The sequence below is a fragment of the Pristiophorus japonicus genome, chromosome 19 (genome assembly GCF_044704955.1).
Source record: "Pristiophorus japonicus isolate sPriJap1 chromosome 19, sPriJap1.hap1, whole genome shotgun sequence".
Taxonomy (NCBI): domain Eukaryota; kingdom Metazoa; phylum Chordata; class Chondrichthyes; family Pristiophoridae; genus Pristiophorus; species Pristiophorus japonicus.
The window spans coordinates 19532004-19553381 of NC_091995.1; the positions used below are offsets into that span (position 1 = coordinate 19532004).

At 49.2% G+C, this 21378-nt stretch overlaps 1 protein-coding gene across 2 annotated transcripts in view; it reads left to right on the forward strand.

Annotated features, from left to right (window-relative positions):
- The first annotated feature begins 279 nt into the window (after nucleotides 1–279).
- Nucleotides 280–21378, forward strand: part of gnl1 (guanine nucleotide binding protein-like 1) — a 52970-nt gene continuing 31871 nt past the window's right edge. The window contains exons 1-3 of one of the 2 annotated variants that reach the window (XM_070861356.1): nucleotides 280–745; nucleotides 4799–4967; nucleotides 15468–15604. In XM_070861356.1, the coding sequence (XP_070717457.1) occupies nucleotides 670–745; nucleotides 4799–4967; nucleotides 15468–15604 (382 nt within the window). In that variant the 5' untranslated portion in view covers nucleotides 280–669. The remainder of the gene's footprint in view (nucleotides 746–4798; nucleotides 4968–15467; nucleotides 15605–21378) is intronic. The other variant, XM_070861355.1, reaches the window with a different exon arrangement.

The following is a 21378-nucleotide window of genomic DNA, read 5'->3' on the forward strand; positions in this document are numbered from 1 at the left end:
GCTTGTGGTGAGAGGGCGGGGCTACACCTGTCGCGAGCGGGCACGGCGTGCAAGTCAGGAGGGGACTGGGGCGGGGCGTGCAGTGAGGGGGCGGGGCCACGCCTGGCACGAGCTTGAGCGAGCACGGGATGTCTGTTGGGAAGGAAAGGGGACGGGCCATGCGGTGAGGGGGCGGAGCTACCGCGGCCGCGCGCGTGAGCGAGCACGGGATGTCAGTTAGGCGTTAAAGTGGGAGGGCGGGGGCAAGCTGGGGGGGCCGCGAAGGTGAGGTCACGTGCGGACGAGGAAGGGGCGGGGCCTGGGCCTGGGCCTGGGCCTGCAGCGAGTGTCGGGATTGGAGCAGGGCTCGCGCTCGCTGCGTCAGCGCGGCACTGGAGGCTGACAGTTAGGGTGGCGGGGCCGAGCGCCGAATGTCACGTGGGACGTAAAAGGGGGGCGGGGTCGATCAGGCAGCATGGTGACGCATGGGATAGGAGGGAGGGTCTCCTGATTGGCGGGTTGGGAGTCAGGGAGACGGAGCTGGAGCGCAAGCGGCCCTGCGGCATTGAACAGAGGCACCGGGCCACGCCAGAGCGGGGGGGGTGTAGGCAGGACACTGAGCAGCGGGTCGAGCGGCCCAGGACCTGAACCCTGACTGTGCGGCGGGGGGCCTAAGGGGGGGCCGCCGCCATGCCGCGCAAGAAACCCTTCAGCGTCAAACAGAAGAAGAAACAGCTGCAGGAGCGGCGGGAACGGAAACGTCAAGGTGAGAGCCAGTGAGCGGCATAGTGCAGGGGTAATCCAGTGCACAATATCCAGTGTGAGTGGGCAGGGTGAGAGCCAGTGAGCAGCACAGTGACGGGTAATCCAGTGTGAGAGCCAGTGAGCGGCACAGTGCTGGGTAATCCAGTACACAATATCCAGTGTGAGTGGGCAGGGTGAGAGCCAGTGAGCAGCACAGTGACGGGTAATCCAGTGCACAATATCCAGTGTGAGCCAGTGAGCGGCACAGTGCTGGAGTAATCCAGTGCACAATATCCACGGTGAGTGGGCAGGATGAGAACCAGTGAGTGGCACAGTGTTGGGGTAATCCAGTGCACAATATCCAGCGTGAGTGGGCAGCGTGAGAGCCAGCGAGAGGCACAGTGCTGGGGGTAATCCAGTGTGAGCCAGTGAGTGGCACAGTGTTGGGGTAATCCAGTGCACAATATCCAGTGTGAGTGGGCAGGGTGTGAGCCAGTGAGTGGCACAGTGTTGGGGTAATCCAGTGAACAATATCCAGTGTGAGTGGGCAGGGTGTGAGCCAGTGAGCGGCACAGTGCTGCGGTAATCCAGTGCACAATATCCAGCGTGAGAACCAGTGAACGGCACAGTGCTGGGGTTATCCAGTGTGAGTCAGTGAGTGGCACAGTGATGGGTAATCCAGTGCACAATATCCAGTGTGAGGGCCAGTGAGCAGCACAGTGCTGGGGTAATCCAGGGCACAATATCCAGTGTGAGAGCCAGCGAGCGGCACAGTGCTGGGGTAATCCAGTGTGAATGGGCAGGGTGAGTGCCAGTGAAGAATACAGTGATAACTTGTATGTATATAGCGCCTTTAATGTAGTAAAACATCCCAAGGCGCTTCACAGCAGTGTTACAGACAAACAGATAAATTTGACACCGAGCCACAGAAGAAATGATGGCAGATGATCAAAAGCTTGTTTAGAGGTAGGTTTAACAAGCGTCTTCAAGGAGGAAAGCGAGGTAGAGAGGCTTAGAGGTTTAGGGAGGCAGTTCCAGAGCTTAGGGCCCAGGCAGCTGAAGGCACGGCCACCGATGATTTAGCAGTTATAATGAGGGATGTTCAAGAGGCCAGAATTTGAAGAGCGCAGACATCTTGTGGGATTGTGAGGCTGAAAAAGATTAGAGATAGGGAGGGGCAAATCCATGGAATGATTTGTAAACAAGGATGAACATTTTGAAATCGAGGCATTGTTTAACTGGGAGCCAATGTAGGTCAGAAAGCACAGGGGTGATGGATGGGTGATCGTGACTTGGTGCAAGTTAGGACACGGGCTGCTGAGTTTTGGATGACTTCAAGTTTACGTAGTGTGGAAGGCTGACCAGAAGTGAGTTGGAGTAGTCAAGTCTAGAGGTAACAAAGGCATGAATGAGGGTTTCAGCAGCAGAAGAGCTGTGACCGGGGCGGAGGTGGGCAATGTTAGGGAGGTGGAAAAGGGCAGTTTTAGTTATGGGGTAATACAGTGCACAATATCCAGTGTGAATGGGCAGGGCAAGAGCCAGTGAACAGCACAGTGCTGGGGTAATACAGTGCATAATACATAGTGTGAGCACAGTGATGGGTAATACGGTGCATAATATACGGTGTGAATGGGCAGGGTGAGTGCCAGTGAATAGGGCAGTGCTCGTAATAGTGCATAATATACAGTGTGAATGGGGGCGTGTGGGGGGGGGGGGGGGGTTGTAAATGTTCAGAAAGGCAAAAACAAATGAGCGCATGCCATATGAAACGATGCCTCCCCTTGAAGCACTCCAGCACAGAAATGCAATATTTTGCCGTTCATGCATTGAAAGTCAGACCGCTAACGTGTCGGGCAGCCAAATGTAGCCACGGTGACTACCATGGGGGCTAGGGAGACGGGAGAAAACAGCAGTTCTGTGCCTGCCACTGTTGGTGGAATCAGAGGGAGTCAACATCAGGTCCTTCGAACCTGTCAAAAATGCCTGAAAACCGAGGGCACTGGTTAGAGCAGTCTGACTTCAGCTGCGTTATATCATGCCCTAAGTGGAGGAAGAGCATCTGGGAGGGCGCTGAGCACCTCGCGTCTCGTCGCCGAGAGCATGCAGAAAGCAAGTGCAGGCAGTGGAAGGAACGTGCAGCAAACCAGACTCCCTACCCACCCTTTCCTCCAACAACTGTCTGTTCCACCTGTGACAGAGACTGTAATTTCCGCATTGGATTGTACAGTCACCTGAGAACTCACTTTTAGAGTGGAAGCAAGTCTTCCTCGATATCGCGGGACTATGAGGATGATGATCTTGCTTCTGTCTCCCCCTCTCTACATCCACCTGAGACAGCAGATGGGGCCTCAGTTTAACATCTCATCCAAAAGACAGCACCTCTGGCAGTGCAGCACTCCCTCAGCACTGCACTGGAGTGTCGGCCTAGATTTTTGTGCTCAAGACCCTTGAACAGGACTTGAACCCACACTGACTCAGAGGCGAGTGTGCTACCCACGGAGCCACAGCTGATTTACATTTCACCTCCCTAACCCAGAGGCTCTGAGGCTATGGCAGAACCTGTTTTGTTGCCTGGGATGTGTCCAGCTAAACTCCACGCAGATTCAGGGATTGAACCCGCAACCTTTTGGTCTGCACCAAATCTAATTGGTCTATTTAGATGTGTTTAAGATAGTTAGAGCAAGGGGGTATAACCTTAAAATTAGAGCCAGGCGGTTCAGGGGTGATGTCATAGAAGCATTGAAATTTACAGCACGGAAGGAGGCCATTTCGGCCTATCATGTCCGCACCGGCCGACCAAGATCTACCCAGTCTAATCCCACTTTCCAGCTCTTGGTCTGTAGCCTAGTAGGTTACGCACTTCAAGTGCATATTCAAGTACTTTTTAAACATGGTGAGGGTTTCTGCCTCTACCACTCTTTCAGGCAGTGAGTTCCGGACCCCCATCACCCTCTCGGTAAAGAAATTTCCCCTTAAATCCCCTCTAAACCTCCTACCAATTACTTTAAATTTATGCCCACTTGTTATTGGCCTCTTTGCTAAGGGAAACAGGTCCTTCCTATCCACTTTCTCCAGACCCTTCATAATTTTATACACCTCAATGTGGTCTCCCCTCAGCCTCCTCTGTTCCAAGGAAAACAAACCCAGCCTATCCAATCTTTCCTCACAGCTAAAATTCTCCAGTCCAGGCAACATCCTCGTAAATCTCCTCTGTACCCTCTCTAGTGCAATCACATCTTTTCTGTAATGCGGTGACCAAAACTGCACGCACTACTCCAGCTGTGGCCTAACTAGCGTTTTATACAGTTCAAGCATAATGTCAGGAAGCACTTCTTCACACACAAGGGTATTGGGAATCTGGAACTCTCTCCCTCAAAAAGCTGTTGTGGCTTGGGACCAATTGAAAATGTCAAAACTGAGATTTCTTTGTTGGTCAAGGGTATTAAGGGTTACGGACCAAAGCAGGTAAATGGAGTTAAAATACAGATCAGCCATGATCTGGTAGAATAGCGGAGTAGGCTTGAGGGGCCGAATGGCCTACTGTTCCCTTGCACAGAAGCTGCAAGAGCCAGCACCTTTAGAGGAGGAAGGGAAACAATCAGGAGAACTTTCTTTTAAATAATGCTGCATAACGCTGCTCACATCCTCACTTTCAAATCCCTCCGAGATCTCTGCGCTCCTCCAATTCTGGCCTCTTGCACAACCCAATTTTCATCGCCCCAACATTGGCAGCCAAGCCTTCAGCTGCCTCGGGCCTAACCTCTGGAACTCCCTCCCTAAACCTCTCTGTCTCTCTCGCCTCCTTTAAGACACTCCTTAAAACATACCTCTTTGACCAAGCTTTTGGTCACTTGTCCTAATATCTCCTTTTACGGTCTGGTCTCAAATGTTTGTCTGATAATCGCTCCTGCGGAGCCCCTTGGGATGTTTCACTGCGTTGATGGTGCTGTATGAATGCGAGTTACTGTCGAGGGCGTAGCTGGCAGATTGGGTCAGCCGGGTGTTCTGGTGTCTCCGTGCGGCGCTTGTCACTCGCACAATGACGAGCTCACGGCGCCTCGGCCCTCTCTTCCAGGTTTACCTGACGGCGTGAGGTCGAGCTCCCACAGCCGGAGCGGGAGTCACGACCGCCACGAGGAGCAGACGGACACGTCGGACAGCGAGTCGTTCTCCCTGCAGGTGCGGAAGATCAATCAGCAGCCGGCGCCGTGGAAACCGGGAGAGCACGGATACGACCCCAACAGGTGAGGGTCAACGAAGCATCTTTGCCCCTCTCCCAGTGGTAGGGGGAAGGGTGGGTCCTGGCTGCTACTTGGTTTTCAGTGAAGCCTATAACGGTGAAACTTTACCACTGTCCGCCCGAACTTTGGAAAAACACTTTGCCATGGCCCTGCACCTTTTCTAATGTCCGTTCAGTCTGGAAACGCAATATTACCATTTAAAAAAAAAAAGAAAGACTTGCATTTATATAACGCCTTTCACGACCACTGGAAGTCTCAAAGTGCTTCACAGCCAGTGATGTACTTTTGAAATGTAGACAGTATTGTAATGTAGGAAACGCAGCAGCCAATTTGCACACAGCTAGCTCCCACAAACAGCAATGTAATAATGACCAGATAATCTGTTTTTGTTACGTTGATTGAGGGATAAATGTTAGCTAGAGCACCTCTGCTCTTGTTTGAGATAGTGCCGTGTGTCATTTTAAGTCCACCTGAGGGGGCAGATGGGGCCTCGGTTTAATGTCTCCCCTGAAAGACGGTACCTCCGACTGCCGTGTTCCCTCAGCACTGCACTGGAGTGTCAGCCGAGATTTATGTGCTCAAGTCCCTGGAGTGGGACTTGAACCCACAACCTTCTGTATTAAATAAAATTTAAAGCACAGAAACAGGCCATTTGGCCCAGCTGATCCATGCCATGTTTATGCTTCACACGAGCCTCCTCCCACTCTCTACTTTATCCCGTCCTATCAATATATCTTTCTATTCCTTAAATAAAATGTCGAGGGGTGAAAACACTCAGCAGGTCAGGCAGCATCTGTGGAAACACAGGTAACATTTCCCAAAAAGTTAGTTTGCAGGTGCAGCAGGTAATCAGGAAGGCGAATGGAATGTTGGCCTTCATTGCGCGAGGGATGGAGTACAAAAGCAGGGAGGTCCTGCCGCAACTGTATAGGGTATTGGTGAGGCCGCACCTGGAGTACTGCGTGCAGTTTTGGTCACCGTACTTAAGGAAGGATATACTAGCCTTGGAGGAGGTACAGAGATGATTCACTAGGCTGATTCCGGAGATGAGAGGGTTACTTTATGATGATAGATTGAGTAGACTGGGTCTTTACTCGTTGGAGTTCAGAAGAATGGGGGTGATCTTATAAAAACATTGAAAATAATGAAAGGGATAGACAAGATAGAGGCAGAGAGGTTGTTTCCACTGGTCGGGGAGACTAGAACTAGGGGGCACAGCCTCAAAATACGGGGGAGCCAATTTAAAACCGAGTTGAGAAGGAATTGCTTCTCCCCAGAGGTTTGTGAATCTGTGGAATTCTCTGCCCAAGGAAGCAGTTGAGGCTAGCTCATTGAATGTATTCAAGTCACAGATAGATTTTTAACCAATAAGGGAATTAAGGGTTATGGGGAGCGGGCGGGTAAGTGGAGCCGAGTCCACGGCCAGATCAGCCATGATCTTTTTGAATGGCGGAGCAGGCTCGAGGGGCTAGATGGCCTACTCCTGTTCCTAATTCTTATGTTATGTTCTTATGATCCTTTTATCAGAAAGGAAGGTCACAGACCTGAAACGTTAACTCTGTTTCTCTCTCTCTTCACAAAGACCTGAGTATTTCCAGCATTTTCTGTTTTTACAGCTGTTAATGCTGTGTTTCTCTCAGTTTTACAATGGAGCAATATGAATATTTCACACTCCCAATCATTTATTTTTTTATTAAAATCCCAGTGACGGCAACAACACCTAAAATTGACTGCAAGCCACGCAGGGGTGCTGCTAGCTTTCCCAATAATGGGTAGATATCGTGTGTTTCACCGATGGTCGATGCCGATATAACAGCACCTCCTGGGCCACACGCACACTTCTTTCTCCGCGAGCCGGACTGCTCGCTCGTGCTGAGGGAATGTCTAACCCCCGGCCCTTTGTTCCTGTGCACCGACTGTTTGAAATGCCGTTTCTCTGTGTGTGCATAGGAGTTCCTGAGGCACCTGGGATCCCAGAACTCGTGCTAGGGCACAGTAGAACATAAGAACATAAGAATTAGGAACAGGAGTAGGCCATCTAGCCCCTCGAGCCTGCTCCGCCATTCAATAAGATCATGGCTGATCTGGCCGTGGACTCAGCTCCACTTACCCGCCCGCTCCCCATAACCCTTAATTCCCTTATTGGTTAAAAATCTAACTATCTGTGACTTGAATACATTCAATGAGCTAGCCTCAACTGCTTCCTTGGGCAGAGAATTCCACAGATTCACAACCCTCTGGGAGAAGCAATTCCTTCTCAACTCGGTTTTAAATTGGCTCCCCCGTATTTTGAGGTTGTGCCCCCTAGTTCTAGACTCCCCGACCAGTGGAAATAACCTCTCTGCCTCTATCGTCTATCCCTTTCATTATTTTAAATGTTTCTATAAGATCACCCTCATTCTTATGACCTCCAACGAGTAAAGACCCAGTCTACTCAATCTATCATCATAAGGTAACCCCCTCATCTCCGGAATCAGCCTAGTGAATTGTCTCTCTACCCCCTCCAAAGCTAGTATATCCTTCCTTAAGTAAGGTGACCAAAACTGCACGCAGTACTCCAGGTGCAGCCTCACCAATACCCTGTACAGTTGCAGAAGGACCTCCCTGCTTTTGTACTCCATCCCTCTCGCAATGAAGGCCAACATTCCATTCGCCTTCCTGATTACCTGCTGCACCTGCAAACTAACTCTTTGGGATTCATCCCATCCTCCACTCTACGCAGGGGTCCTCCCACTATTCATCGGGGACTTGGCCTGGAGGGTGGTGCACGGAGCAGTGCCGTGCAACAAATTTTTAAGCCGGTTCACGGACTCCCAGGCCGCCTGCAATTTCTGCGGTCTGGAGGAGTCCGTGTTCCATGTTTTTATTGAGTGCACAAGGTTGCAGCCCCTGTTCCATTATTTGAAGGGGCTGTTCCTGAAATTCTGGCTGCACTTCAGTCCCACTCTCCTGATCTTTGGGCACCCTGTGCGGAGGGGAGCGGGTAGGTCCGAGGGCCTCCTCGTAGGACTGCTCCTGGGCACGGCCAAGGGTGCCATCAGCCGGTCCAGGCAGCGGGCGGTCGAGGGGGTCGTTCAACCTGACTGCCTGCCTCTCTTCCGCTCTTACATCCGGTCCAGGGTGTCCTTGGAGATGGAGCACGCGGTGTCCACCGGTACGCTCGCGGCCTTCCGCGAGAGGTGGGCACCGGAGGGACTGGAGTGCATCATCACGCCCGGCAACCAAATTTTAATTTGATTTTACGTTTTTTAAGTTTAATTTGTTTTAATTGCCGGTGCTTTTAGTGTCCCCCTTCCCTTTTATAGGGGGCACTGGGGAAAATTGTGATTTTAGTGCCCAAAAAAAAACCAAAAAAAGAAAAACACAAAAAAAAAAGGGGGGAAAAAAAAGGGCCTTGTAAATGTCTGGAGTGTCACCCAGGTCGGGTGGCACCGTTTAATGTTTTTATGTTTTGCAGGTGAACTCCAAAAAGAGTTTCATCCCATCTTCGTCATTATTGTGCTACAGCTTTGAACTCCCTGGCCGTTTGTCAATCACATTTACCAAAAAGAGTTTCATGCACAAGGACCCCCAGGTCCCTCTGCACCTCAGCATGTTGTAATTTCTCCCCATTCAAATAATATTCCCTTTTACTGTTTTTTTTTTCCCCCCCAAGGTGGATGACCTCTCACTTTCCGACATTGTATTCATCTGCCAAACCTTAGCCCATTCGCTTAACCTATCCAAATCTCTTTACATTGGGGAGTACCCTGTACGAATGTATTTGTAGACGGTCTGTTCCTCCGCAGCGGTGGGGTGTGGGGGTGTATCGCAGCCAAATCCAGTCGCGTCCTCGCCCATCGTCCACACACCTCCACTTACCAGCAGGAGCTGCGGCCCCTTTCCCTCCATCCATCCCAGTCTCTGGATGCTGAGGCCGATTGCACCGGCCCCATTGTGCTCCAACTGACAACAAACCAAAATTCAGTTGCCCTCGACATTGGTATGGGGACCAATGCTCCATCTAATTTTTTTTTTTGGCACCATGTGGCCATTCACAATTGAACCTCCCTTGTCCGGCACCACCCCTCGTTCGGCACCATTCCCAGCCACCGGGTGGCGTATGCGCAGAATGTGGCCGGTCAAAATCCTTCCTTCCCCAGTCTCAGAACATACATTTAAAAAAAAATACATTCGTACAGGGTACTCCCCAATATAATCTTTCTCCTCGATTGTCGGGGTTATCGGCTGCCTCCCCTCCTCACCCTGCTGGAACTCCTGCAGCCACAGTCCTCGGGCCGGCCGCTCCTCTCCACAGCATTCCCTCCGGAGGGGTCGGGCCTGCTCGGGGCATGCCGAATCTTCGGGGCCCGCTGGCCAGCTGACCCCACCCTCATCTGGCAAAATCCCTCATTAGGCACAGGCCAGATCTCGAGGGTGCCGGATAAGGGAGGTACAGCCTGTACCACGCATGCACAGTTTGTACACTGAAAAGCCGGCTGCGCGGTATCCCTCTCCCTAGCCTCTATCTGAGGTTAAACCAGACTGTTTGCAACTTGGGCGTTGTATTTGACCCTGAAATGAGCTTCTGGCCACATGTCCGCGGCATAACTAAAACTGTCTATTTCCACCTCAATAACATTTCCCCCATCCGCTGCTGAAACCCTCATCCATACCTTTGTTACCTCCTAGACTTGACTCTTCCAACTCACTCCTGCCTGGCCTCCCACATTCTACCCTACGTAAACTTGAGGTGATCCAAAACTCGGCTGCCCATGTCCTAACTCGCACCAAGTCCTGCTCACCCATCACCCCTGTGCTCGCCGACCTACATTGGCTCCCGGTTAAGCGACGCCTCAATTTCAAAATTCTCATCCTTGTTTACAAATCCCTCCATGGCCTCGCCCCTCCCTATCTCTGTAATCTCCTCCAGCCCCACAACCCCCCCCCACCCCCGAGATGTCTGCGCTCCTCAAATTCTGGCCTCTTGAGTATCCTTGATTTATGATCGCTCCACCATCGGTGGCCGTGTCTTCAGCTGCCTCGGCCCCAAGCTCTGGAACTCCCTCTCTTCAACCCCTCCGCCTTGCTACCCCCTCTTTCCTCCTTAAAACCTGCCTTTTTAACCAAGCTTTTAGTCATCTGTAATTTCTTCTTCTGTGGCTCGGTGTCAAATTTATCTGTTTTGTTTTACAACACTGCTGTGAAGCACCTTGGAATGTTTTGCTATGTTAAAGGCGCTATATAAATAAAAGTTGTTATTGAGGATTGTTTGGGATCACTGCTCTTCTTTTGCTATGTATTAATGACCTGGCAGAAATTCTGAAGGGTTTCGATAGCATAACTAAGGAGAAACTGCTTCCACCGGCAGGGGAGTCGGTAACTGTAAGAGGACACCGATTGAGGATAATCGGCAAAAGAACTGCGTTGCTGACTATCTCGATTTCAGAGTGAGTCAAAGCTTTGCTCGCGGCGGAACACCTAAATCTCAGGATTTTTATTTTGTAAAACAAATGCGCAGATTTCCGCTCGCGCAAATGTACGCTATTTGTGCAAGTGCAGTACCAGCTTCAGAGGGCTTTCCCTAACAAACGATGGACCAAGCAAGCCACCTTCTCCCTCTGAGTAGAGGGAGCCGCGGTCAGCTTTCTCCCCTCCGGCCCCGGCTGACTGCCGTCCCTGTTGCGTTGATTGGCTCCTCCTTCTCGCGAATGCCAAGGGATCTCGCGATATCTTGTGCCTCCCCCCCCCCTCCACCGCAGGTTTGCCGTGTTAACGGAGAGACACAGCAAAGCGGCTGGAGCAGAAGGTGAGGGAGGGAAGGAGCCAAGGATGGTCGAACAGAGGATGCTGAGAGGTTGTTTCCCCGGGCTGGAGAGACTAGAACCAGGGGTCACAGTCTCAGGATAAGGGGTCGGCCATTTAAGACCGAGATGAGGAGAAATTTCTTCACTCAGAGGGTTGTGAATCTTTGGATTTCTCTGCCCCAGAGGTCTGTGGATGCTGAGTGATAAGCTCATAATAAAGGATGAAACTGAGTACTGTGTACAATGAGCAAGTGTGACCTTTGCTCCTTTAATGAGACCCCAGAGTGCAGGTACCTCATGGGTGGCCTGCTTATATACTGTGCTCCCAAGGGATGCTGGGATCCCTTGGGACTCCAACAGGTGGGCCCTCTGGTGGTAGTGTGATACAGGTTGCAAGGGGTTAACTACATAACACTGAGTCTCTGAATATATTCAAAGCTGAGATGGAAAGATTTTTTTTGGAGTCCAGGAGAATCCAGGGATATGGATATGGAGATGGAGCGGGAAAGTGGAGTTGAGGTCAATGATCAGCCATGATCTCATTGAATGGCGGAGCAGGCTCAAGGGGCCTACTCCTGCTCCTCTTTCTTATGTTCTTAAGACTCCCTCTTCCTCCTCACTGTCAAGTGGCTCCTTTTGGCTCGTGTGCGTGAGCGCGACCATCAAGTGAGGGCTCCGCTTCCACAGTCGAACAGCACGTACTATCTGCCTCACGCATGAATAGGTACTTGAGCAAGCTACGAGGAAATGGTCAACTCTCGTGGAATTGCACCCCAGAAAGAGGTAGCACCATACGGAGTGGAGTGGTGGGGGGGGGGGGAAATCGCAGAGCTCATTGGAATAAGACTAATAAGTAATCACAGATTTTTGGAGGAGGTTTGAATGGTATGAGGGATTATCGGAGTTAAAATAGTAAAAAGCAGGTCGGTGCCTTCAGACTGCTGTGTTTGAATAACCATGTAGAGCTTTGCAATAGGCACAGTGAGGGCTTAAATAACCACGGTATCCCGGGGGCTTTACAGGTTTGTTTTGATCGTGTGTTGGGTAAACACCTGTCTAATGCTGAGCTCCTAAAAGCAGCTGTTTAAGGACGTGGTTTTCAAACGCATCTGTGTGAAGCCAAACCCCTGCAAATACTGGGGAGTCCCTGCAAGTTTTAAATGCTGTTCCTGGGAACCTCGCTACATTTTCACGCTGTACATGGATCCCTTGTTCTAATTTCCGTTAAACCGAGGCCCCGTCTGCTCTCTCAGGTGGACGTAAAAGATCCCATGGCACATTCCCCGGTGTCCTGGGCCAATATTTATTCCTCAATCAACATAACAAAAACATTATCCGGTCATTATCCCATTGCTGTTTGTGGGAACTTACTGTACCCAAATTGGCTGCCACATTTCCTACATTACAGCCGTGATTACACTGCAAAAAAAAAAGTACTTCATTGGCTGTAAAGTGCTTTGGGATGTCCTGAGGTCGTGAAAGGCGCTATATAAATGCAAGTCTTTTCTTTTTCGTTCTATGATTCTGCTAGCCACCCAAAGATAAACTGTGCTGTGAATAAGAGAGATCGTATGTTTATACCGTATAGTCAAAGTGCTTCACAGTCACTTAACAAACTTTTAAAGTACGGTCAGTGTTCTTATGCAGCTAAGCATGGCAGCCAATTAGTGCACAGATAGTAACATAAATAACCAGTGTTTGGATGAGAGGCGGATGTGGATCAACACCACCAGGAGAGCTCACCTGTGCCAAGAATGTAGCTGTGGAATCTCTTGCATTATGGGCTGAATACCATTGTTTGGCAGCCGCAGGGACTGCATTGCGGGTGGCAGTGCAGGGTGGTGATAACGAGTAGGATTTTTAACAAGTTTTTTGTAAAGCATTTTCCGATGCAGCAATATCGTTTTTGTAGCGAGCTGTGAGCTGTTATAGATTAAATAAAGCTGCGAATGAGGTTACATAGAAACATAGAAAATAGGTGCAGGAGCAGGCCATTTGGCCCTTCGAGCCTGCACCACCATTCAGTAAGATCATGGCTGATCATACCCTCAGTACCCCTTTCCTGCTTTCTCTCCATACCCCTTGATCCCTTTAGCCGCAAGGGCCGTATCTAACTCCCTCTTGAATATATCCAATGAACTGGCATCAACAACTCTCTGCGGAAGGGAATTCCACAGGTTAACAACTCTCTGAGTGAAAAAGTTTCCCCTCATCTCAGTCTCAAATGGCCTACCCCTTATCCTAAGATTATGTCCCCTGGTTCTGGACTTCGCCAACATCGGGAACATTCTTCCTGCATCTAACCTGTCCAGTCCTGTCAGAATGTTATATGTTTCTATGAGATCCCCTCTCATTCTTCTAAACTCCATTGAACACAGGCCCAGTCGATCCAGTCTCTCCTCATATGTCACTCCTGCCATCCCGGGAATCTATATTGGATACAAAAGCAGAATACTGTGGATGCTGGAAATCTGAAATAAAAACAGAAAATGCTGGGACCACTCAGCGGGTCAGGCAGCATCTGTGGCGAGAGAAACAGCGTTAATGTTTCAGGTCGATGACCTTTTGTCAGAACTGACCGAAAGGTCATCGACTTGGAACTTTAACTCTCTTTCTCTCCACAGATGCTGCCTGACCCGCTGAGTATTTCCAGCATTTTTAATCTATATCGGTTTCTCTTTTTTTTAAGGGGAAAAAAAATAGCAACTTATGATTGCTTACCAAATCTCATGATTTTTAAGAGTTTGTCTCATGATTATTGAGTCGGTGAGGTTGGCTTTACTGAGAGAACAGTGGTGCGGGGCGGGGGGAAGGGTGGAGAGAATGAGGAGAATTTTTTACGCAGTAGGTTGTGATCTGAAATGCACTGCCCAAAAGGGCGGTGGAAGCAGATTCAACAGTAACTTTCGAAAGAGGAATTTGATATATATGTTTTGAAGGATAAAAAATTTGCATGGCTATGGGGGAAAGAGATGGGTAGTGGGATTAACTTATAGCTCTTTCAAAGAACTGTCACAGGCACGATGGGTGAAAAGGCCTCCCTCTGTACTGTGCCATTCCATGCTGACTACCATTTTGCGGACAGAGAGCTGGCAGGTTGATTGTGCGAGATCTGTTCTGAGTTGGGCACAAGGAGGTGCAAGAGTTGGTGGAGGGGGAGAATCTCTCCTGTTCTGTGCAGTTTCTGGTCCCCCTTTCTCTTCAGATAGGTTAGGTGAGTGGGCAAATGCATGGCAGATGAAGTATAATGTGGATAAATGTGAGGTTATCCACTTTGGTGGTAAAAACAGAGAGACAGACTATTATCTGAATGGTGACAGATTAGGAAAAAGGGAGGTGCAACGAGACCTGGGTGTCATGGTACATCAGTCATTGAAGGTTGACATGCAGGTACAGCAGGCGGTTAAGAAAGCAAATGGCATGTTGGCCTTCATAGCGAGGGGATTTGAGTACAGGGGCATGGAGGTGTTACTACAGTTGTACAGGGCCTTGGTGAGGCCACACCTGGAGTATTGTGTACAGTTTTGGTCTCCTAACTTGAGAAAGGACATTCTTGCGATTGAGGGAGTGCAGTGAAGGTTCACCAGACTGATTCCCGGGATGGTGAGACTGACATATCAAGAAAGACTGGATCAACTGGGCTTGTATTCACTGGAGTTCAGAAGAATGAGAGGGGATCTCATAGAAACGTTTAAAATTCTGATGGATTTAGGCAGGCTAGATGTAGGAAGAATGTTCCCAATGTTGGGGAAGTCCAGAACCAGGGGTCACAGTCTAAGGATAAGGGGTAAGCCATTTAAGACCGAGATGAGGAGAAACTTCTTCACCCAGAGAGTGGTGAACCTGTGGAATTCTCTACCACAGAAAGTTGTTGAGGCCAATTCCCTAAATATATTCAAAAAGGGAGTTAGATGTAGTCCTTACTACTAGGGGGATCAAGGGGTATGGCGAGAAAGCAGGAATGGGGTACTGAAGTTCCATGTTCAACCATGAACTCATTGAATGGCGGTGCAGGCTCGAAGGGCCGAATGGCCTACTCCTGCACCTATTTTCTATGTTTCTCTAAGCCTGTTCCCTCTCCTTCCCCCTCTCCCACCGGGAGATTGGGAGCTCGCTTGAGACGTGTCCCCAGGCACGTTGGTGGACCAACCAGCCAGTTCATCTCGCAGTGATATTTTTCCTTTTCTCTTCTTTCTCTCATACTGCCGCCTCTGTCCTGGCACATTCTTCACTGTATTTTAAAAAAAAAACAGCTTTGCGTGGCCGCGAAGGAGTGCGTTCTGGCGACCGCATTTCCTGAAATTGCCAAAGGTGTAATCGTTCACCTCCAGCCCCCAGTCTGACTTCAGCATGCACGAAAGCCAACCGACGCAAGAGCCCTCCCGTCACTTCCCCACCACCTCTTGCAGCAGCTTGTCTCAAATCACCTTGACGTTGGGTGTAGTATAACTCCAATCTGTAGGTGTGAACTTCGATCCACTTCCTTTCTTCAACATCTGTTGTGTTTCTTCTTTACTTGTCTTCCTCATTGGTTGAGTCCAGGAGCCAGCAGGAAACACCTCAGAGCGGAACTGTGCTGTAAATCAGAAACTAACCGCCCCGTTTACCTATCCACCCCGCCACACGCCGTCTACAGCATTGTACGTCGGAGTATTGTCGTGCAAAAAAAAAAAGTCTTCTCTCAGCTCAGTTCATTCCCCTTGTCTGTGTTGCTCAGGTTCCGACTGCATTTCGATAAGGAGAGCCGAGAGGAGATCGAGCGGAGGAAGAAGGTCATGCAGGAGAAAATCGTGGAGCTCATTCCAGAAGTCAAACTGGAAGTAGACATCGTTGACATTTACAAGCCGGGGTCTGGTGAGTGATGGCTGTGTACGCTGTATTTTGTATGAAGGCCGAGATTTACTGTGCTGGAAATGAACAGAATACTTTCTAAAGATTACTTTAAAAAAAAAAGTTTAATCAGATCACTCCCAACAGAGCTAGTGCTGTTGGATTTCATTGAGGAATAGGTTGACGAGCATCTCCATGATGCTGCCCCCCCCCCGCCCCCAGCTTCCTTCACCCTACTATTGGTGGCCGTCACATCAGCTGTCTGAAAGAACTTGCGTTTGTATAGTGCCTTTCACCATCCCAGGATGTTCCAAAGTGGTTTACAGCCAATGACATACTTTTGAAGCTATAGTCATTGTTGTAATGTCAGAAATGCGGCAGCTAATTTTGCGCACAGCAAGCTACCGCAAACGGTAATGTGACAATCGGTGATGAGGGAGAACTCCCCAGCTCTTTGAAGTAGTGCCACGGGACCTGAGAGGGCTGATGGGACCTCTGTTTAATGTCTCATCAGAAAGACGGCACCTCCGACAGTGCAGCGCTCCCTCAGTGTCACTGGCACTGGGAGTGTCAGCCTAGATTTATATGCTCAAGTCTCTGGAGTGGGAATTGAACCTACAAACATCTGACCTCAAATGTGAGAGTGCTACCCGCTGAGTCACGGCTGTCACCTAATTCTTGGCCCTAAACTCTGGATTTCTCTCTCCAAACCTCTCCGCCTCTACCTTTCTCCTTTTGAGACGCTGCTTAAAACCTACCTCCTTAAACAAGTGTTTGATCACCTGCCTTTGGCTCGGTGCCAATTTGTGTCTCATTACGCTCCTGCGAAGCGCCTTGGGATGTTTTACTACGTTAAAGGCGCTATCTAAAGGCAAGTTGATGCTGGTTTGTCAGCCTTTATGATGAGTTACTGATCTCGGTCATGCTGCTGTGCAGTGGGGAGGGAATGACCTTTCCCCACAGGCAGTAGGGTAGTTACACTGGAGATGGTATCAGTCCAGCACCCCAGATATTGAAAGTTCAAATACCACCGTAGCAAGGTGTGCAATTGATTTTGGTAAATATGGCACTGTGCTCTTCAGGTGAGGGAACCTGCCACCCCTTTACACTGCGGTCAGCTCTTAACGAAAGAAGGAGCTTCACCCACGTGTTCAGGATGCCCCAAATCACATCGCATCACAGCCAGTTAATTACTTTTAAAGTGTAGGTCTCTGTTGTACAGGGCCTTGGTGAGACCACACCTAGAGTACTGTACACAGTTTTGGTCTCCTTTATATAAGGTAGGATACACTTGACTTGGGGGGGGCGGTACAACAGAGGTTCACTGAATTGATTCCTGGATTGTGACAGCTGTCCTATGATGAGGGATTGTGTAGAATGGGCCTGTACTCTCTGGAGTATAGAAGATTGAGAGGCGATCTCATTGAAAGCTACAAGATTCTGAAGGGGATTGACAGAATAGATGCTGACAAGCCGTTTCCCCTGGCTGGAGTGTCTAGAACCAGGGGGCACAGTCTCAGGATAAGGGATCATAGAAACATAGAAATTTACAGCGCAGAAGTAGGCCATTTCGGCCCATGGTGTCTGCGCTGGCCGACAAAGAGCCACACGGCCCTCGGTCAGCAGCCCTGAAGGTCACATATAAACCTATGAACAATGGTGGAAAGATAAAGAGCACCCAGCCCAACCAGTCCGCCTCACAAAACTGTGACACCCCTTATACTGAAGCATTCTACACTCCACCCCAACTGGAGCCATGTGATCTCCTGGGAGAGGCAAAAACCAGATTTTAAAAACCCAGGCCAATTGGGAGGAAAAAAATCTGGAACAATTCCTCTCCGACCTATCCAGGTGATCGAAACTAGTCCAGGAGATCACCCTGGCTGTATTCAATTCCCTGCAGTACTTACCATCGTATTGCGTCAGCAAACAAGAGGTTATCCAGTCTAATCCCACTTGCCAGCTCTAGGTCCGTAACCCTGTAGGTTATGACACTTTAAGTGCCCATCCAAGCACCTTTTTAAATGTGAGGGTTTCTGCATCCACCACCCTTCCAGGCAGTGAGTTCCAGACCCCCACAACCCTCTGCTTGAAGAAGCCCTCCCTCAAATCCCCTCTGAACCTTCCACCAACCACCTTAAAACTATGCCCCCTTGTAATTGACCTGTCCACCAATGGAAATAGGCCCTTGCTATCCACTATGTCCAGGCCCCTCAAAATTTTGTACATCTCAATGAGGTCTCCTCTCAACCTCCTCTATTCCAATGAGAACAAACCCAGCCTATCCAATCTGTCCTCATAGCTAGATTCTCCATTCCAGGCAGCATCCTAGTAAATCTCCTCTGCACTCTCTCTCGTGCAATCACGTCCTTCTTATAATACGGTGACCAGAACCGCACGCAGTACTCCAGCTGTGGCCTAACCAGAGTATTACAAAATTCAAGCATAACCTCCCTGCTCCTGTATTCTATGCCTTGGCCAATAAAGGCAAGCATTCTGTATGCCTTCTTAACCACCTTATCCACCTGGCCTACTACTTTCAGCGATCTGTGGACAAGCACTCCAAGGTCCCTTTGTTCATCTACACTATTAAGTGGCCTACCGCTTAATGTGTATACCCTTTCCTTATTAGCCCTCCCAAAGTGCATCACCTCACACTTCTCTGAATTAAATTCCATTTGCCACTGCTCTGCCCACCTAACCAGTAGATTGATATTCTCCTGCAGTCCATGACTTTCCTCTTCATTATCAACCACACAGTCAATTTTAGTGTCATCTGCAAACTTGTTAATCATACTCCCTATATTCAAATCTAAATCATTAATATATATCACAAAAAGCAAGGGACCCAGTACTGAGCCCTGCAGAACCCCATTGGAAACATCCTTCCAGTCACACAAATATCCATCAATCATTACCTTTTGCTTCTTAACTCGAAGCAAATTTTGGATCCAATTAGCCACTTTGCCCTGGATCCCATGGGCTTTAACCTTCATGACCAGTCTACTATGTGGGACCTTATCAAGAGCTGTACTGAAGTCCATATACACTACATCATACACACTACCCTCATCGACCCTCTTGGTTACCTCCTTGAAAAATTCGATCAGATTAGTCAAACACTATCTTCCCTTAACAAGTCCGTGTTGACTGTCCCTAATTAATCCTTGCCTTTCCAAATGTAGATTTCTACTGTCTTTCAGGATTTTTTCCAATAATTTTCCCACCACTGAGGTTAGGCTGACGGGCCTGTAATTACTTAGCCTATCCCTTTCTCGCTTCTTAAACAATGGTACCACATTAGCAGCCCTGCAGCCCTCCAGCCCTCTGGCACAATGCCCAAATCCAAAGAGGACTGGAAAATGATGGTCAAGGCCTCTTCTATTTCCTCTCTTGCTTCGCTCAACAGCCTGGGATGCATTTCATCTGGGCCTGGGGACTTATCTACTTTTAAAGCTGCTAAACCCCTTAATACTTTCTCTCTTTGTTTATTTCATCCAGAATATCACACTCCTCCTCGATAGCAGTATCTGCATTGCTCCTTTCCTTTGTGAAAACAGACGCAAAGTATTTATTAAGAACCATACCAACATCTTCTGCCTCCACACAAAGATTACCCTCATGGTCTCTAATAGGCCCTACCCTTTCTTTACTTGCCCTCGTGCTCTAAATGTATTTATCGAACATCTTTGGGTTTTCCTTAATTTTACTAGCCAAGAATTTTCTCTCTTCGCATTTCTAATATCCTTTTTAATTTTACCTCTGAACTTTCTATATTCTTCCAAAGATTGTATAATATTTAGCCGTTGGTATATGACATAAGCTTCCCTTTTTTTATTTATCCTCCCCTGTAAGTCCCTAGACATCTAGGGGGCCCTGGTGCCACCCTTTTTCTTTAAGGGCACATGTTTGGCCTGAGCCTTCCGGATCTCCTCCTTCAATGTCTCCCACTGTTCTGACACTGATTTACCAACAAGTAACTGTTTCCAGTCCAGTATGGCCAAATCAGTGGGGGGGGGGGGGGGGATTCCTGCACTACCTGTTTAGCATTCTTCCTCTGTCTGGTGGTCACCCACTTCCCCTCCACCTGCACGTTTTTAAGCTGCGGGGTGACCACCTCCCGAAACGTGCTATCCACAAAGCTCTCAGCCTCGCGGCTACACCGTATTGACTCCAGACGTCGCTCAAGCTCCGAAACGCGGAGCTCGAGTAGTTGAAGCTGGATACACCTCCTGCACACGTGGTTGTCTAGGCCGCGTGGAGCGTCCAGGACTTCCCACATGCCACAGGATGTGCACTCCACGGGACTGAGCTGCTCTGCCATCCCTCTAATTAGCCTTATCTAATTATGAATCAAGCAGCCAACCACTTACCTGCCCGGACAAAGGGCTGTGAGAGCCTTGTCAGAAGTGAATTCCTCGCCTACCTCCAGCCCTCCTCCTTGGCCTCCTGCCTCCTGCTCTCACGAGACCGAGACAAGGCGGAATTTCTTCACTGAGGGCTGTGAATCTTTGGGATTCTCTGCCCAGAGGGCTGTGGAAGCTGAGTCTCTGATTATGTTCAAGGTTGAGAAAAATAGATTTTTGGAATTGAAGGATATGGAGATGGGGTGGGAAAGTGGGGTTGAGGTCGATGATCAGCCATGATCTTACTGAACGCAGAGCAGGCTCGAGGAACCGTATGGCCGACTCCTGCTCCTATTTCTTATGTAATGTAGAACACACAGCAGCAAGCTCCCACAAGCAACAAATATTTAAATGACTAGGTAATTTGTTTTTGTTGGTATCGGTTTAGAGAGGAACGTTGCCCAGGACACTGGGAAAACTCCCCTGTTTTTCTTCGAATACTGGCTTGGGTCGTTCAATCCCAACCTGAGAGAGCAGATGGGGCCTTGATTTAGCTGCTTTCGTCTGAAAGATGGCACCTCCGACAGTGCGGCGCTCCCTCAGCACTGCACTGGAGTGTCAGCCTGGATTATGTGTTCAAGTACCTGGAGTGGGACTTGAACCCGCGACCTTCTGGCTCTGAGGCGAGAGTGCTACCCACTGAGCCACGGCTGACGGGCCCTCACTTGTGAAAACAGGCCCACTACCATCTTCTCGGGACAACCAGCATCCCAAGGGGCGGAAACACCAATAAAGCACCGTGACGTTTTCCTCCTACTAGCAGCTGGTCATGGAGCAGGAAGGGGCATGAGCAAGAAAATTAGTTATGTCGTGTGGCCGGCTTTGTCCCAGTGACCTCCAGTATCTTCACGAGTCATAGAATGATACAGCATAGAAGGAGGCCATTCGGCCCATCGTGCCTGTGCTGGCTCTCTGAAAGAGCAATCCAATTAGCCCCGCTCACCGCTGCTCTGTCTCCATAACCCTTTTCAAGTTCATATCCAATTCCCATCGGATAGTTACGTGAATCACCTCCCACACCCTCTCGGGCAGTGCGTTCCAGATCATCATAACTCACTGCGTAAAATAATTCTCCTCCTCTCGCCCTCTGGTTCTTATTCCAATTATGTTAAGTCTATGTCTTCTGGTTACTTGCCCTACTGCCAGTGGAAATAATTTCTCACTATTTACTCTTATCAAAACCCCTTCATAATTTTCCACACCTCCTATTAAATCTCCCCCGGGCGACCCCTGAACCTGGACAAAACACTGGGATGGGAGGAAAACAGACAGTTTGTCACCGTGAACTAAGCAAAAGTTACAATTAATACTTGGGATAGAGGAACGTGGAGCTAATAATATCATTTATTTTAAAAATAATACCCCTGATGGCTCAAAGGTCTGGAACTGAGC